The sequence below is a fragment of the Convolutriloba macropyga genome, chromosome 2 (genome assembly GCF_964194025.1).
Source record: "Convolutriloba macropyga chromosome 2, txConMacr16.3, whole genome shotgun sequence".
NCBI lineage: Eukaryota > Metazoa > Xenacoelomorpha > Acoela > Convolutidae > Convolutriloba > Convolutriloba macropyga.
The window spans coordinates 29,403,573-29,423,113 of NC_134469.1; the positions used below are offsets into that span (position 1 = coordinate 29,403,573).

The following is a 19,541-nucleotide window of genomic DNA, read 5'->3' on the forward strand; positions in this document are numbered from 1 at the left end:
CTATTATTTATCGACCCTTTAGACCGGACTTGATCGTCCACTAATTTTGTTATAACTTGAACATTGAAGTAAAATCTTAACTTTACTCAAAATTAAATCTTTTTTAAACCTATTAACTATCGATTGCAACGCTTCTTAACAAAATTGAAAGCGTACAAAATGTTCTGGAGCGGCTTGAAAATTTGGGATCTAATCTGTTTTGCCCTCCCCCCAGCTTAGTGGGCTTTTTTAAACCCTCCAGCCACACCTGCTGTTTTTTACATAGTAACGTTCTACATAATAGCATATAAATTAAAACGACGGCGTAAAAAACACTGGGGGGCGAAACAGAATAGATCCAAAATTTGTAGCTTGAAGATGATTTCATTTCAAGCAATATGTTTTCTGTTTTAATCTCTGACCGAAAGCTGGGCTCATTAATTGACAAAACTGGAGCAAAATCTATTGAACAATTCAAGCAACCGCTTTCTACAATAGTTGATAGTAAGCTCTAAACAAGTATACTAAAGTTATACAAAAATGAAGTTCCTGTATATTTTTACTCAAATTTTTGCTATTATAAGGCAATACGTGTACCATATAAGTATAAAACGAGTATATAAAATGATATTGCTCTCTTCCAGCATCCATTGATCTCAAATAAACATTTTACTGCTTGACATTTTGAATATAAACTCAAATAAAATTATGAACTTAAGTTATCTCAAATATGTAATATAAATATTTAAAACAAAAATATTAATATTTCAACAACTAGTATGAAATTTGGAGAACCAGGAGAATCAGTGCAGTGGCACATTTCAATGCTATACAACGATTTAAAACTCAATAAACTGCAATGAATGAGAAATAAACAGAGGGACATAAAATAACAGAAAACCTATATGTTTTAATAATAATGTTTCAAAAGATCACGAGCTTACAGTTTTCCTTTTTTAACCAAGAGCGCCAATACTCCTACCCATAGAGAATGTGCAACACCAAGAACTTTTACTTTGGGATCAAAAAGTGATAAATGAGAAATTTGTACATCAAAAAATGTGTCTGTCTTTTTCATAAATAATTTTCTCATTTCTTTCTTATTGAGTGTATGCCAGTTCAAGTGATATAAAATAGTGTGTTTCACGTAAAATCTCCTATGAATAAACGCTTCTCTTTTAAAAAAAATATATGACTGTTTATTAACTTTATATCGTGCAAAGTTGACTGTTTGTTAGCTTTATGACAGTTTGTTAACTTTATCTGGTGCGTTCTTGTGCCCGTTTAGGAATATTTCACATGTGCGGCATGTTAATTGTGCTATGTTTTTTGTGCGTTTGTGATGTCTTTTGAACCCTGGCTTGAGTATCTGAAAAATTGTGAGTGTCGTATAAAAAGAGTCTCGGTTTTTCTTGGGCTGCAAAAAAATTTCTCAATCATTCTCTTGTTTTTTTTTAAATCTGAAATACGTAAATTAAACTAACCACTTGTTTAATGTTACATGTTAGAAATTTATTAATCAAGCAATATTTTTTTCTAATTCATAACAAACTAAATTTCGGTTTTCTTAAAATAGTTTAATAAAATATGTTTGAATCCTGCAACCCTTCTGTCTATTGGAACTCTTTCGTGTCGTTTAAGCGTTTCCGCTGTAACTTTTTGTTTAAATTTGGTCTTCGATATTTCGTTTCTAATTGTAATTAGAAGTGTGTTCCATTTTCGAATAAAGTTACGAACAATTGAACCATTACTCCAATTTGACTTACATTTCTGTTCTAAGAAAAGGTTATGGGTTCGTTTGTTTGCAATAGTTGGCATGTTTTCTAAAGATCTGAAATGTTTCTTAGAGCAACTTCTTCTTTGTTGGAGAATGTTGAAAAACCTATTTAATGACACCCGTGTTATTTGGAGCTGTGCTGGAAGTATTTTAGTCTCAAGAAGTTGATCACTGGCTGTTTTGTATTTGGTTTTCATAAAGAAAACTTTTATGCCCAGTTTATCGGTTTGTTAACTCTGTCAATAGAGTAAGAAAGTAAGTTTCGAAAAAAAATTGCACTAAAATATAAATGAGACAAAACTAGTGATTTAAAAATATTTATTTTTGTTTTTAGCGGTACCTGATAACGAACCAAATATAATGATCTGATTGCTGAAGCCATTTTGCTAATGACCTTATTTAGTTGATTTTGATATATATCAGTTCCCTATCACTAATTACACCTAAAAATCTATATTTTTCAGATGCTTCCAATCGGTGTCCCCTGATATCGACAGATTCAATGATGGACATTATTTCATTCCTGAACACCATTAACTCCGTTGTTTTCTCATTCAAGGTTAACCTGATTGTTTCATATACTGATCTGTCTTGCTTAATGTATTTTTAGCTATTAGCTGCAAATCTGCTTCATTTTTTGCATGACATAGAATTGCTGTATCGCCGGCAAACTTTAATACATCACAATTCATCTATACAGCTTCACTGAAGTCGTAGACATAAAGTCTAAAAATTAAAGGCCCTAAGACACTTCCCTGAGGAACACCGTGATTTATGACAACCCAATCTGCTTTGCTGTCCCATTTTTTACACACTGTTTTTTATCAGAAAGGAAGGATTTTAATAAGATTCTTGCATTCTCTCCAAATCCATACCATTTTATTTTGTTCATAAAACATCTATAAATATTGAGTTGATGGCCTTTGCTAAATCTAAAAAAGTTTGACAACAATTTCGTTTTCGTCAACGCATTTGTTTATTTTTTCTTTTAATAAAATGATTGTATCGAGACACGACTTTTGCTTTTGAAATCATAAATGATTCCTGTTAATCAGACCATTAAGAGTTAGGTGGTGAGTTAGTTGTTCAAGTAGTAATCGCTCAAAAATTTTTGCTAGAGTTGATGTGATTGATATAGGTTGATAGTTTCTGGTTCTAGTCGGTCTCCTTTCTCATAAACAGGTGTATCATGGGCTGTTTTCAAAATAATAGGAAACGTGTTTTTGTTTATACATTCATTGACGACAAATTGTAAATGACTTCTAATAGACAGCTTACTATCTTTTAGCGCCCATGCTGGTATATAGACTGGTCCGGGCGATTTATGCTTAGGTAGATTATCATTAACATCATACAATTCTTTTCTGGTGACCTCTTGTAAGCTAAATTCGGGTCCCTCAAATGTTAGGGAAGAATGATTTGGAGAAACGTCTTTGCCTTTGTATAATCCAAGCCTCGTAAAACAGTTTTTAAGAATATTGGCAATTTTTCTGTCATCCTCAACAAAATGACTACCTTCCCTTAATTTGTCAATTTTTATATTTGACTGTTGTAGTTGATCCTGTTTTTGATGAAATTTCATTGTTCTCTTGAAGTTGGTAGCTACTGGAAAAAAACTCTTTGTATAATCCTCTGCAGCTTTCTTCAGTTATATATTCGCTGAATTGCGTAAAGATTTGTAAATTTTATAAATCTCTGGTTTTATTTTTTCTTCCACGCTTTAAAGAGACGGTGTTTTTCATTTATCAGTCCACGTAGTTCCTTTGTCAGCCATTTCTTTTGTTGTTTTTTGCTACTACTTTCTACCAACTTCAAGGGTGCATGACAACTCAGTATATTTTCAAAAATGTCAATAAGTTTCCGAAACATTTCGTTAGGCTCATTTATCTGATACGTTGGCGACCATTTTTGCAACGCAATGTCACGATTTAAATTTGATCTTGAATATTTCTTGGTGTTACGTATCAAAAGCTGTCTTTTCTTACCACTGTGATCTACCTATTATGATGACTGATATACTATTGTGAAGTGATCAACTCCAAGAGTCGACTCTAGAACATTGTCTTCAAAAATTTGGTTCTTCGAGATAAAACAGTGATCAATTAACGAATATTTTTCACCTTTTGTCCATGTTGCCTCCGTTTCATTAACGTAAAATAGCCCATTGTTTGCTGTCAAAATATCAATTGACTGTGTACCTTTAGCGCCTAACAAGTTTATATTGTAATCTCCGAATAAAACTGGATTATCTGTATACAAATACACATTTGAGATTTTTACAGTCTTTTCATCCAGAAAAAAGTTAGAAAGATTTACATTGGGGCAGTATGCTACACTAATGAGTGTTAAAGGCTTACCAATTTCAATCCACATTGACTCTTTTGTTGATTCTGTGCAAATCATTTCTCATTTTTACTGTAAACTGTTTGGGGGACCAAATACCTACCCCTCCGCCTCTCTGTACATTAGTTAATGATGAGCTTGGTTAATGAACGATTAGATGACCATAGCACAGATAAAACTCGGGAAGGTCAGTTGTTTTCATATATCCATGTTTCGGTAACAACTAGGAATGAAGTTTCATCAAGGTTTTTCAAAAATTGAGACAGTTGCTCATGTTTAGTATTGAGGCTTTTACAATTCTTATACCAAAACTTGGGAAACTCCGATTTTATCCCACACCCACTATTGTACTTTTCAATTGTTGTTATATTATTCAAATTTGGTGGACCTGGGTTTCTTTCAATGTCACCACATTTTTGTAGAATAACTACGATGATTATAAGTAGATATTTTATGTTAATTATTTCGAACCATAGTAAAAAATTTTTGATCTGATCGACATGACGGCATATAGGTTATTTAAGTTTACATGAATTTGAGTGAATTTTGAGAAACTCAATCTTTTCTAGAAAAAAAAGCAAACTTAATCAAAATTAAAACCAAGATAAAAATCCACCCAAATCTCGAATAAAACTTTTTAAAGAATTTCTAAGGAGTCACCCAAATGTATCAGAACTCAATACGATTGTTGAAATTATTCCATCCATCTCTCATGGGTACAAAAAGATCTTTGCGCTTTGGTGGAATTTGCGCTTTGGTGGTGGTTTTATTATGTAATTTGAGATCCCATTAGTTGTCTTCGACAGCAAAGAGAGCTCATGAATTGATATTAAATTTCCAGACACTCAAATGTATTAACATACTGCACTCTATCGTATGTTTTGTGTACCTCAAATTTATGGGGAGAAGGCTTATGGGGCAGGCAGACTTTAACTCCCCTATGACAAAGCTTTTTGCTGGTCTGTTGGGCAGAACTTGTCTCGTGTATGTGGCAGAACGGGGCTCATACATGTTGCAGATTTCGGCTCCTTTATTGGGAAGACTACGGCTCGGCCGTACGTACTGGTGTGTTTATGTTTCTCGTGAAGAAAACCCTTGCCTGTATATTTTTGATTGCACTGTACCCCTGTGTGCGTTCAAAATTAGTCTGCGTCATAAGCGAGCACCTCAACCTGGGATTACCCTGAATTTGTTATTTTTTAGGTATTTTTTATGCAGCTGGTTTTATTATGTAATTTGAGATCCCATTAGTATAGGATGGACATTAGAGTGGAGAGTATGGTTTCCCAATTATCGTGATTTGCTTCGATTTCAAATCTAAATGCTATATTTCTTCTGTTGTAATGAATGTGCATCTTGGAAAGATTATTCGCATCTTATTTGCAAAGTGTACTTTCTAACCTCTGCATGTTGACTTTCACCGTTGACGAAGACATCTAGAGTATCCAATTCTGAAACAAGAGAGCAAATTCATTTTCATCATTTGTCAGCTTTTCGCCATGTATTTCAGTTTTTTTTTAATATTAGCCAGTGTAGAGGTAGAATCTGGAACTCTGTGTATTGCAGTATACTTTGCAAGTGTTCCAGTTTGAGATGCAATTGGACTGTATGAAATTAACAATGAAACAATATTTCAGCGTTCTTTGAGCTTTGGCTATCATCGCTTTGCGAAAATCAAAAACTTAAGAAAAAGTCAGAATCTAAATTTTCTCCTTATTCAGACCTAGAAAGCTGAGCGGGCTTGAAAACTGCAACACATTTTTTTTATTCTGTCGCAGTTTTCACGATAAAAGTTACACCAAAAATGAGAATGAAAAAAAAGCAATTTGCTATTTTGTGGCCGTTTTTATTTTCGTCGACAATGGTGACAATAGGTGACACCTTTGATGTATATGTCAAGGACGTTAAATTCCGTTGGCTTGCAATTGTCGAACTTCATTCCTCCAAAACCACAAGAGAGTCTTTATTCAGATATTTTCAAACAGATTTAAAAAAAAACACTGTTTAAGAAGATATTGCTGACTCATTTTAAACATCTATTAAAAAGGCTGAAAAACAAAAAAAGGCAAATGAACTCTGTTTTTCTTCAAAGTACTTTTTGCAAAAGTGAATCAAAAAGCACTAAAATTCGTCCTTAAATATTTAAATAGGGTTGCAAAAGTAATTTAAAATTGTATCAAAGGATTAACGAAGTTTTCTCGCAAAAGCAGTTAGGCGTCAGAATAATTCGTGATAGAATAAAATCTAAGTATTGTTAAAATTACTATCAATAACATGCATTCAGTCATATTCATTATAAAAATTATGTTAAGAGAAAACGACTTAAGTTGGTATGGCTGATCAACTAACTCATTGAAAGCATGAATAGAGAAATGAACTTTCGAAAGTCTCAGCAAATTTGATTGCTGTTGTATATCTTTTTATTGACTACTGCAAGCTAGTCTGTATTAGTGATATACATTGATCAGAGAGGAAGTTGCAAGAATTAAGTAAAAAAACCGCGTGAAATCATTTAGTAATGTTTTTTTGTGGAATAACATATTCGATTCCTGCAGCAATCAGTTGTTCTACGGTAATATCTTTCAGCGAAGCAGTCACAAAGAGCAACACAAGTTAATTCTCCTATACAAGATTTATCAGATCGAAAAAAGCCCCCTTTATAAGGTTTCTATGAAACAGAAGCACACAAAATGGACCTGTAAAGTTGAAGCGTTAACAGAACGACGCAAAAGGTAATATAAGAAAGCACAAAATGATTAAATACGCTCTTTAAATGGGTTCCCACGCATAGCTCCTACACGACCAACACTGCTATTCACTAACCCAGGAATCAAAATATTTATCGAAATGTAAATTGAAAAAGGACTCAAATGCTTATTGATAAAATTTATCCTCATGTTTTGTACGAAATAAAAATCGGCTAGCTTTGGTTTGATGATTAGAGAGCAAAATTGAAAAAAAAAACATAGGAAAAAAATTTCTTCATTAAACAGCAAAAAAAGACCTTAATTGCAATTGACTGATTTTGCCCCTGCGGAAATCAATCAAGTCAAATTGCGGTATAAAGGCTACATCCATCGGCAGCCTTAATTCCGAACAGCTAGATTGTTCTAAATTGTCGGAATCACGTCACGTTCAAAAACAGAATCAGGTTACCAAACCCGTTAACACAATTCCACAATTTGGCAACCAAAATCAGCAATATCAAAATCAACCATTTGCTTTACTAAATCGCAAGGTTTTGTAGCTAATTATACACTTAATTGCACTTAATTGTAATCGAATTAAAACGTGCGATAGACTGGTTATTAAATTTGTGTAGAAATTATTACTTTTTTTCAGAAATTTAAGCTAAGGGATTTTCCGGTAAAAACTTTTATTTTAAAATTAGCTCGGTAAATTTCAAGTATTTTAATTTTTCAGAAAATTATTACTAATTTTTCCTTAAAATCGCCTAGCTTTTGAACGTAACCCAGTTGCACAAAACTCATGAAAATCTCATATATTAACATAACAAAACGGAACTAATTTGCATTCCAGAATTCGACCATGGTGACTTGATCAAATTTGGCCATGGTAATTCAGGCTTTTACTGGGTTATGTTGACAAATAACAACAAAAACAATTTAAAGCTGAAAACCAAATAAATTCAAAATTATCATGTTTCCAAAAAACTAAAAAATTTACTGTGGACACTAGCATACAATGTTAGACTGAACTAATGCTGCTAATGAACTACAGCGTTTATTTAAAGATGCAGATGCATTTAAAGTCGCATTCTTCATCACTAACCATAAATTGGAATAGTTTTTGCATACAACAAAAGAAAAAAACGATTTCAATGGCATTTTCATCGCAACAGTCATAATAATGTAGAGTTGAACTTTTGTTGTAGACTCACCAAATAGATGCATGTCATCAATGCAACCCAACAAGGCAGAGCAAAATGTGGTATATTTTTTCAGAGATTTAGTTACGAATGACATGTAGATTGCAAAGATCATTAATTGGTAATCAAATGGCAGCTTCTGTCCCCACTTTAACCGGGTCCGAACAAATCAATTAGTTTCCTAAAACTAGCCGTTATCGGTTCATCTCACAAAAGATGAGCATAATAGAATATTCAATTTCTGCCCATTTACTCACATAATCAGGTTTACTATTCAAAGTAGTCGATAATCTAAGCGAAACAGCTACTTTTCTAACTTTTGAGGTTTATGCGCTACAAAGGCCATTGCTTAGATGATTAAGAAAAAAACAGCTCACACAGTCGGTTTTATTTCACCGACTAATTGCTGGTGCATTGTGACGTTTTACAACTTCAAACGGCCGCAAGTTCCATGCTCACTTGTGCCGTGTATTTAGCATGGCCCTGGTAATTTTTATCAAAACCATTCACGTCAATTTGATCAATCAACTGATTGCAATGCTTAGCCCCTCGAAAAAAATATTGGCAACATTGGCCAACATAGTTGATCATTTTGACTTCTTGTAAGGAAATTTCACAGAGTTTTCGGAGCTAATGGAATGAATTGTTTTCGTTGACTTCTGCGATGCCAAAATGTACCCTTGATCTTTCCTACAACGGATAAATGTTATTTCGAAGTGGGGAGACTATTGTCACATCAAAAGGTGCTGGCAGTCCGCTGTGCCAAGCCGAAGTTAAACATGACCTGGTCTGGAGTTGCTATCGGGTTATGAGGTCTCTAAGCACCTTTTCTCGAAAAGGGATGAAAAACTAGCCGTTAAGCAGGCTGAGAAGAGGTGATCCCAATTTCTGTTTTAGAGGTTTTAGCAACAAATTTGTGAAGTAATTCGTTCTTGCGTATAATTTTTTGTCGTCCCCGATCCAACAGAGAGTTTCAGAGTCTGTTTTTACAGCTCATTTTTTGCAGTTCTGTATTTGAGTTTGTTTGGTGCTCATATGTATGTTGAGTCAAAGCAAGTTAGAGCACTGAGTGAAGCCTCCGCATTAAGTATGGTTAACGCGTTTAGTAGGTTTTTTTGCGTTTGTCAAAATTCTTATTAGGAGACTCTTCGTGCCGTTTGTTTATCAAATACTTCCCCACTTTTTCCAAGCAGACTATGATACGTAGATAATCACCTCCCACTTTGTCAATATCATTGAAATTTTTGGAAACTGCTTCGTACGGTTCACCCGTTTGTGGGTTGCATAACAGTTTTGGATAACCCAGACACTCTTCGAGGATTTCGTGAGCAACAAATTTTTAGTTGAGCACTTCCATTTTTTTATTGAGTTACATTTTGACAGAATTTGAAAAATTCTGGCTTCAAAATTAATTTTTCCGATAAGTACTACCAGAACTCCTTTGCCTCCATCAGTCATCCGTTGTACATATTCATCGAAACTAACAAGTTTTTACTGCATGCATATTGTTTCTTTCAACTTTAAGAACTTTAAGAACTTTTAACTTTAACTTTTAACTTTAAGAAAAAGTTTCTTCAACTTTTTCTCTATCTCCATAAATAAGCGAAAACATTCTTTTAGATCACTTTCTGTCCCACAATAGATACCAAGAGTTTCGTACTAAGTTGGGGCATGATGGAGAGAGATTGTGTCCCTCCTTGCTAAACTCCATTTTAACTTTCTACAATGTGTCCATTGAAGTAAAAAGGACTGTGTCTGGAGTAGGGTGTTTGCATGAAATTCAATAGGCCAGGTAAATGTTCTCAAATCTCTTTCAGGTGCTTTTCATTGATTTTAAATTTATCTGGAGTTTCCCAGGCTGTTGCCAGCAAAACAACTTGAATTATAAAGCTTGGCTCCTTTTCTAAACTGGTACAATTTTTTGACTCTGTAAAACAAATGGTTGTATGTTTTGGAGATGATTTGATTTTAGTTTTTCTACTTTTGGCTTCATTCCATAGGTTAGTGCAATCAAATCGATAACTCACTACTCTTTTTGTGTCTTATTGCAAAACGCAGGCGTTTATTGACCTCTCTAACGCAAAAGCTGTTCGCGATTTTCATTCAACGGTGACAACGACCAATTCAAATTTAGTTGACTCTCAATTTAATGCTTCACAGAAATTAGGTCATCTGAACAACGCTGAGTCAAAAAATTTCACATCAAAACTAAAAACTGATGGAAACCCATAGAATATACTCTTGAATTGAAATTTTAGAACGTTTGACCAGAATTAACAAAAAACAAAAGGAAATGAGCAATTTTCAGATCTTCATACACTTTCATAACTTTAGTAAAGTTGCAAAATTTTTCGCCGAACCAGGAAAAATAATTTATGCGTAATAGTTCTGTATTAAATTTTGCCATATGTCTGAGAACTGGTATTTGTTAAACGAACAACTGAAAATGAATAATATATGGTTTATCAGGAATGGTGCAGCTGTTTTGAGGAAACCTTATAAAAACTAGTTAATCAAAATTGAACCCGATTTGATTTTAGAGATTTCTTCCAAGACTTCCTTTTTAGGATGCAAAATGATCGTTGAAAGCGTCACATATGTTTTGAGGTCCCTTGACTTGTTTTCCATTATACATCATCTTTGCTGGGATTGAGCTTTCCTTTTAAATATTTCTAAGTAATTTGTAAGCTTCTTTGGATTCCAACTTTTTGATCCTTCAACGCACTTTTGTCTATCTATCTCAAGAGAACTATTGATTTGATTTGCTAAAATTTTAACTTTAGACGCATTTTTTTGTCACCTGGCGGTCAAGACTTTGTTTTCTAAGTGAATGGACTGAGAAGACATAAAAAGGGGTGCTAGACTTTTACGACGAGCTTTCAGGTAATAAAAACACACTTGACAATGAGTATTCTCTTTGAAGGTGAACCAACTTGTCCTCAATGAGGGGGGTTATAACAAATACAGCACAAAAAGTTATTAAAATTTGAACGTTTTTTATGCTGTTTGTCTCTGTGTAGGAAGACAGATTAGTACAAGAAAGCGGTGAAAGAGATTTATTCCAGAAGTTTAACACTCGACGAGTCAATTTCAACTATCAATTTCTTACCATTAAACTCCTGACATCTTTTCTTTACACTATTTTTTGTTAGCAAACCAAATAGTATTCTTAGGACGTGTTAAGTTTTCTCTGGTTCATTATAGACAACGGTCTATTATAAAGAAGAGTCCTTGTTTAGAATGGGAGATTATTTAGAAGACCATTAATAATATTGTTGAGCGTACCCATACATATTCTGAACTCTTGCCCTTGTGCCTCTACACACCATATTCTGCATGTTTTGGAGTAGTCTTTGGTGAACTTCTGCAGTGGTTTTCCATTTATCTCCAAAGTGTACTCGTAGGAGAATCCACTGACTGCGTCTATCACAATAGTTGCCTTTGTCTTCTTGTTTATGTAGAAGGACTCCGTCCCAACCAACTTGAACATCCAGTTCTTCCTGTAGATCTCCTGAATTCACATCATGCCAGAACACAAGTGGGCAGAACACAAGCTCTTATTGTTCCGGCCCACTTTGTGGGGTGAGGAACTATATACTCAAATGGTTTTTTGTTCTGTAAATTTCGGCCGATCGATATATTCATTGTAGAGGGTTGTGATTGGTATCATTAGAAAGCCCGTACAGCGTAGAATATGGAACTAAGACTTTTTGAACGTCATTTTTTCGAGGGAGTTATCGAGGTTCAAAGATTTGTGAACATTGGAATGATATCCGTTGTTTTAGAACACATTTTAGGGAATTTTTGCCCAATTTTTCGTTAATTTTGTAGACAATAGTGCTATTGGTTTCGCCTAAGGACCCAGAAGATGGATTTTTTTCAAAATTCAGCCTTTTTTTCATCAAAAATGACATCAAATGTTTCTTCGGCTCACTTTTTTTTGGAATCTGCCGGACGTAGAGACCGACGTCAAATTGCTGACAGACGTTTGAATCAACTCAAAAGAAGGCTAGCTCTACTTCTTTTTTTCTAAGAGCAATATTTTTGAAGCCCGCAAAATTTTTGAAGGAAAAAAATATTTGCTGATTTTTCGCTAATTTAAAACAATCATCATCCAAAATGAAACTTTTCATTTTGATATATTGACATTTTGTTGCCAAAGTATCTGTTTTGTTTACCAACGGAATAATTAGCTGTTCTAATTGAACGACTCGCATTGTGCAGTTTAGTTTGGGTCTCTTCGTGGTTTTTGACAATCAAAAGAAAAACATCACTCCATTGAGGCAAAGTCTCTTTTAAAATTAATTTAGCTTTTTTGTTTTATTTTGTTGTTTAATACGGACCAGAAAAATTTCTAATCTAATTTCAACCACCACGTTTTGCCGTCAACATGAGGCCTCATTATCATATATTATGTTACTAGAGAGATTTTCATGGTTTTGATGCCTTTAACATCTTGTTTTTTTAAATTTGTATCCATGTCTTGTTGTCTTTTTATGCGATGTCATGACTTTGTATAACTGAATAAAGATCCAATTGGCCTCCTTAAATAGTTTAATTGAACCTATGTTTTGCTTTCAGCTGACATCTAGTGGCTCTAATCTATTTGAATTTGTTTGTTTTAAGAAATATAAGTTCACTTTCAAATTTTTACATTATTTCAACCCCTTGGTTAGTGTCAGTGAACACAAGTTTTTTCCAGTGAATTAAAATAAAAATTTTTGAGTTTATTTTTTGTTCCTTTTAATTATTGGCTTCATTGCTTTGATACCACGTGTTCTAAGTATTTTTTTTTTCACTTCTGGATATTTGCAAATTTTGAAAGTTGTTTTTGTTGCCTTGTCCGATTGTCGTTTTAATAACAATTCATTTCACTTCTGAAACGAAGTGCATTTAAAAGAATGATTCCCAATGTGATTACCGTATTGTTGAAACGTGTTCGAAACCGTTTTCTTGCAAATTATAATTGAGCTTTTTACAAGTAATTGTCTCTCTTATTTTTGCAGTACTATCACACATTCTGGATTATGGCAGGTCTCAGTGGCTAATTCTGGTGACTTAAACAGTTCTATTTCATGATTTCTGTTGACTGCTAATGATATCAATGACTTTGAAATTCCGTTTTGAAAAAATTGTTCAACCTTTTGAACTCTGCCACTTTTTGTTTTTTTTTTCTTTTTGACAACTTGTACCTTAGTCTTATTGGGGATATCTCCCCTCCATTTTGGCAGCGCAAACAAGTTTTCTTATTATATCATTGTTGTGTTAAGGTTGCAGCTGATTGTTTTAAAATGGTACTGTCTATACTAGTTTTTATTTTGTAGTCTAATTTGAGATACATTTGGCCACCCATAAAATTGAATTCTTTTTTCCATTTTGCTTTTGTTGCTAGTTTAGGTTTTAAAATTTTTGAACGCTTTTGGTTTAATCAAATCATATAGTTTTGAATTGCGGCGGTTTTTTCTAATCACACTTCTGACAATCATGTAAACAAACACTTTATGTTATTACTAGTTTTTGTTTGTTCCTTGTGTTGTGGCTCCATTATTTTAGTTTTTAAAAACCCTCTGTGATTTGATTTATTGGTGATAATTTTTTGAAATTATTTGACGATTTTTTTTGTCTCATTTTTTATGGGTTTTCGGGCCTTCTACAACACGGTTTTCCATGAGTTTTGTGGATGACAGCATTTATTTATATATAATAAGTTTAATAAATAACACATGATCGTAAAGATTTCGACACCGTTTTCTCACAAACTTTAAATGAGTACTTTACAATTAGATGTAACTATCATTTTCCATTGTAGTCTTATGCAAATCGCTATCTCAAAAATTCCATGCAAATCTCTATCTCAAACAGCCTATCCAATATTTTCAGTTGAAAGCTAATGGTTTTTTTTACTTGGAAACTGTTTTCAAAAATAGAAACGTATATTCAAATTTTGCTGTTCTCTTAATTTTTCTACCTGTTTCTCAGTCTCAGTAAGAACCGGTGTGATGTCCCACATGTGATCAAGAGACCTAAAATTTTCTTGCTTATGGCAATTAAATGTTAATTGATGTTTTAATTGATACTAATTAGACGTTTTTCTGGTATTGTCTGATAAAAATTGGATTTTTTTCAAGCGTTTCCAAAATATATATTGAATTTTTGTCTCAATCATTATCTCTTTTTGTTCATTGATTTAGTTTTCTATATTGTCTCCTATTCTCATCAAGAAAATTATCGTTGGTTCTTCAATGTGGTAGTATTTAACTCACTTTCTCGATATTGAATCGTGCCAACGGCTCCGATGGAGTTACAAAAGACTCTATCAAGTAGTTCTGGTCGGCAGCTGATGGTTCATTTTGCCTCCTCTTACTCTTGCTCTTCTTGACTTGTTACAACGTTCTATTGAAAACAGGTCACCCCTGCTTCTAATTTAAGTACAAGTTGATTTTTTAGTTTAGGTATTAACTGATGTATTTTGAATTTGTTAGAGATTTTTTTTAAAAAACAAAAGAAATAGAATTTGAGTTAGACGGGAATTTAACTTTTGTTGTTTTTGTTGCTTGTCTTGTTTTTTATTATTGATAGCAGTTATCATTGGCTCTAAAATGCGGTAGTAATTAATGCATTCATCGATTTGCACTTAAGACAAATTACTCATTAACCAATTATTTTCGAAGAGTATGTGTATTTTTGAAAGTGTTGTTTCTCTTCCTCATTTGGTAGACAAGTGAGCCTCCTTATTTTGGTTATCAGTCAATGAGCCTTGTAATTCACGTGTCGTGCGTAATAAAAAGGAGAATAATTAGTAAATTAAGTACAATATTAACAGCCACTGAGAACGATAGAAAAATTTGAAACGGCGACGACTCTGCTTTTGGGTGTATAATACGAAGTTTCTCCTCACTTTTCTTACTACTCTTACCTTTTGAACCCTGTACAGCGAAATAGAATTGGGGAACGTTTGCCCTCAAAGTAAAAATATCATTTTTTGAACTTTTACAGCAACTAAATTTGATCTAAAACATCAACAGATTTTCGTCGCCACCTAGCAATTCAACACCGCTTTTGGTTTCGATTATAAGTACAGTTAATATCAAATTACACGATCACAAATACTATTTCCGATGTAGCTATAGAAACTAAAGGCAAACTTCGCCCAAGCCTTGTGTCTAAAATGTGCTCGTTTTTGCTCACCTTTCCGTCGAGTACGATGACCCGTTTGCCTGAAGTGGTGCCATGTTCGAACTGGATTCTGTGTTTACCATCACTCAGGGTGATAGCCCACTCTGCCGTAGCCTCGAAGCCCCCTCCTCCCCCTCCCCCGCTACTATTCGAATACTGCTGCACACTCATATTGCGGAAGTTTGTATTCTTACACCACGGGGGGCAAAAGGAAAAAGTATCTTAATTTGTTCTACAGTTCTAGTTTATCGATGAAGATGAATAATTAAAGGTGCGGAGTATCGACACAGTAAAATTGGAATTATTATTATCGTTTCCAGTAATAAAATGCGACTCGAAATTTGCGCCTTCAGATTCTAGACGTTGATTTCCGTTAAACCAAGGTGGTCATCGTAATAAGTTAGTTCTTGATAAATATAACGAACGGAAATTTGAAAAAGAATAATAGAACAATTTCGGTAAATGTTTGTATAGATTCTTCTCCGCTAAATTTAACTTTTTCTTCGACTGTTAATTAACGGCAGCTCAACAACTAGCTTAACAAAAAACAGTTTGACTTACAAACTTCTTAATTTACAGAGGACTAAAAAGGCAATTTTATTAAAATTATAAAGACCTTATTGGACTCGAATGTGATCTTTGCCCGTTATAATGTTGCACTAGAAAAATCTTTTGAATGAAATTGAACAATGTCATAATTTAAATCGGAGAAATGCAAAATAATTTTAATCCGTTCAGTTTAAGCACCAGTAATCACAACAGTTAAAGATATACGTCACAGGTGACCAATATGCACCGTATGAAAACACGAGTAATGCATTGCAAACCAGTGCTTATAAGTGCAAAAACGTCTATTGCTTATTCTTCATGAACAACTGATGTATATACGCCTGTGTGGTTTATTATTACATTCTCCGTAGCTCGCACGCACGTGCTCAAAATTACCTGTGCATTAAAATCAGTTGAATTTGTTTTTGAAACTAAATTCAAAATCCGAGACAAGGGATCAACTTGTTCTGTCTATATATAAAAGGACTGAATCATTAAATTCTGAAAAGCATCATTGTTTATATATTTAAAAAATACCGGTTAAATTAATTGACATAAACTGGTTAAATTAATTGACATATTTTACTGAAGAAATGGCCACGACTCGGATATCTCAGTACCTGCCCCCCAACATCGACCCTACCCAGGCACCCCTGGCATATGGAGAAAGAGCTCTTCCCAAACTGGTCAGTTGCTTTCGTTCTGCTGCTCATATAGCTAGTAATCGAAAATGGCCAGATCATCACTGAAGATGAAAATCACATCAGTTTTTGTTCCAACTCGTAAACTGGAAAAACGACAATTTTAAAGTTACATCTTAAATCAGCAATATCACATCTTTCTATTGAATAACTGAATATTAATTAAGGTTCGATTTCCCAAATTCGTGAATTATTTAAATAAAATAATATTCTGAACCCTTCAATTTTTTGTCTATTGGAACGCGTTCGTGTCATTTTTCCATCTCTTCTTTTAATCTTTTCTTAAATTTTTCTTTCCTAGATCTCTTGGAAGTTTCTTCAATTCACGAAAAAAATTCTTATAAATGAATTGCGACACTATTTTGATTAACAGGGTTGCTGTATCATCTGCTAACGGTAGAAAATTGGAAGTCCGCCCTTTTCGTCACTGAAAATGTTGATATAAAGTGTAAAAACTATTGTCTTAGTCCAGCACCTCGTGGAACACCTTGATTTGTTTTTTTTTCAGATATTTCGTTTAACACTTTAACACATTGTTTCCTGTAACTAAAAACGAAAATAATAAAAAGCTTTCTTTATCTCCAAAACTAGACGCTTTTTTCATTTTTTTGGATGAAATTGTCAAGGTATATTAAGTTAAACGTTTCTGCTAAAATCAAAAAAATTGTCAAGACTATTTCGTTTTCTTCAACGTTACGAATTTTTTTCTCCGTTGGGGCAAATATTTTATCATGACACGATTTATGTTTTGGGAGACCAAACCAATTTTGGTTATTTTTTTCATAATTAAATGTTCTGCCATTTGTTCAAGGCGAAGTCTGTGAAAAGTTTTTGCTAATGTTTGAGTATGCAAAATGGCCGATATCAGGATTAAGTCTGATGCCTTTTTCAAAGACAGGGGCTACTTGCTTCTAAAAATTATAAGGAAAAGTTTTTGTATTTGTGTGCTCCAATTATACCTGATAATTATTGTTTGGAGAGAGGTACGGAATAGAGACATTTCTAAATTTTGGTAATATCGTTAATTAAAAAATGATGATGAAAATGGTAGAAGTGGATATTATAGGAAGATAAAAACCAGATTGATATCAAAAACCATCAATAATAAAAATCGGAGTATTTATTTTGTTGCCATGTTTAGGTTGAGTAACTTAATTTGAGAAAAAAAATTGCCAGCAAAATCAAATTTTCGTTCACTTTTGTTAAAAATAGCAATTATGCTTCCTAATTTTCCACTGAAAATTTGCCCCCTTTTTTGATTAACTGATTCAAAATTGGTATTGGCGATACAAAATCATTACAGGGAGAATTTGTAATTTTCAGTTGGTATGCGGAGATTAAAAGTCATTTTTCAACACAACAACTGTTCAATGCAACAGTTTAATTTAACTCGTTAAGCAATGAGTGTGTCGGTGTATCAAATATACATTTTTTCAAGAGATGCAAAGTCTTCAATGCGAAGCAACAAAAAAATTCTCTGAGACTAATTCGTTTCTTTCTCGTTGAGCTTTTTGATTGGACAAGGTGAGAATAATCTGTTGCTCCAAACATCTGGATACACAGATTATTTTCACCTTGATATCAAACATTCTCGGTTCAGTTATCTGAATAAAAAATTCATTTTTTGTTCCGACTTGTGCGGGAGGAACTATTTACTGAAATGGATCTTTTGTTGAGTCAAACTGAATTGGCTTTTTTGTTTTATGATACCACTCACCTCTTAGAAAAATGTGAAAAGTATCATAAAAATGCTCGCCCAGCTTAGAATTTTAATATCAAGTTTATTAAGAAAAATTTCGAATTCTGTTGGAGAGCGGTTTTTTTTAAATTTGTTCATATTTTTTTGCAATTTTCTTGCAGAATGGTCACTTTTCAAATCAAAGTTCATTAATGACAGATCTCATTTACAGTCAAGTGAGGCCCCATGAACAACTAGTTGGTTTTCAGCGGATCGACTCTGAGTTTTCAAGAGTTTTAATGAAATTTTGATTTTTTTGAGACTTTTAAGAAATTTTTGTAGTCCTAACAAATTTTTGTAGTCCTATGCCACGGGACTTTCATGATTTTTTAAAAAATTTTGGATATTTTTTTATATTTTTGGTTCCTTTTGAAATCTTATTACATCAGCCTATTTTGACAGTTGCCATTGGTGTCAGAAAGACGTTCAATTGACCATAGATGCACTTTTAAGAGAAAAACTTTTGTTTTAATGGCTTCGACACTTTCTCCTCGCACGTTTCTATTGAGTTTTTGCCTTAATTTCTCTTTTTCACAGTCAGACCTATTATGATGACTTACTGATTAAATATGAACGACAAGTATCATCGTCTTGCCATAGAGGCGCAATTTAGTGTTTTTTTATTGATTTCCGTTGAAAACTATTGAGTTTCATGTATTTGATACTACGGGTTTTCTTAAAAATTTGATGTTTCTAATGTAAATGTTCGTTTTGGTTGATTTCTTGAACTGACATCGTTTCAATTACAAAAATCTCATTGCTGTTCAAGAGATAAAGGAAATAAAACCGTTTTCACAGAGAAGTTATTTTCAACAGCTTCGAATCTTTTCTCTACCAATTTTTGTTTCGAGTTTGCTGTTTTTGCCTGTTTTTTTGTCCTTTATTTTGTAGAAAGAAACAACTTTTCTGAATGCTGAGATATTTTATCAAGTTCCAATTAAGATTTAATTGAACTTACTTGATGCTGTCAGTTTATATTCAATAGTCTGGAAGTCAAAGCAGTATTAATTCATTTATTTTTAGAAAAAGTTTTGGATCTTAATTTTTTTCATTTCTTTTATATTTCTTTCAACTGGTAGCTTATTGTCACCATTGAGAGGTTTCATCGGCTTTCTTGTAATTCATCATTTAACTTATTTATTTATATTATGTCGTAAAAATGGATGCTCTGTATTTTTAACCAGATTACTATGAGTAAAATTTGAATGAAGAAAACATAGTATTCAGATAAATGCTAATGATATTAATGGCTTCAATACTTCCTGTTTTCAGAGAATGGTTTCTATTTTTTCTAAATCTTTAATCCAATTATACGGCTTAATCTAAACAAAGCGATGTCCTAATGATATCATAAGTACATTTTAGTAAATTTGTTATGAAATTTTTAGT

At 33.2% G+C, this 19,541-nt stretch overlaps 1 protein-coding gene across 1 annotated transcript in view; it reads right to left on the reverse strand.

Annotated features, from left to right (window-relative positions):
- LOC142335232 (fas apoptotic inhibitory molecule 1-like) overlaps nucleotides 1-16,084 on the reverse strand; it is a 17,539-nt gene extending 1,455 nt beyond the window's left edge. Inside the window, exons 1-3 of the mRNA XM_075383632.1 lie at nucleotides 15,177-16,084; nucleotides 11,274-11,499; nucleotides 5,501-5,550 (exon numbers count right to left, since the gene is read on the reverse strand). Of these exons, the coding sequence (XP_075239747.1) occupies nucleotides 5,501-5,550; nucleotides 11,274-11,499; nucleotides 15,177-15,335 (435 nt within the window). The 5' untranslated portion in view covers nucleotides 15,336-16,084. The remainder of the gene's footprint in view (nucleotides 1-5,500; nucleotides 5,551-11,273; nucleotides 11,500-15,176) is intronic.
- Nucleotides 16,085-19,541: the final 3,457 nt, after the last annotated feature.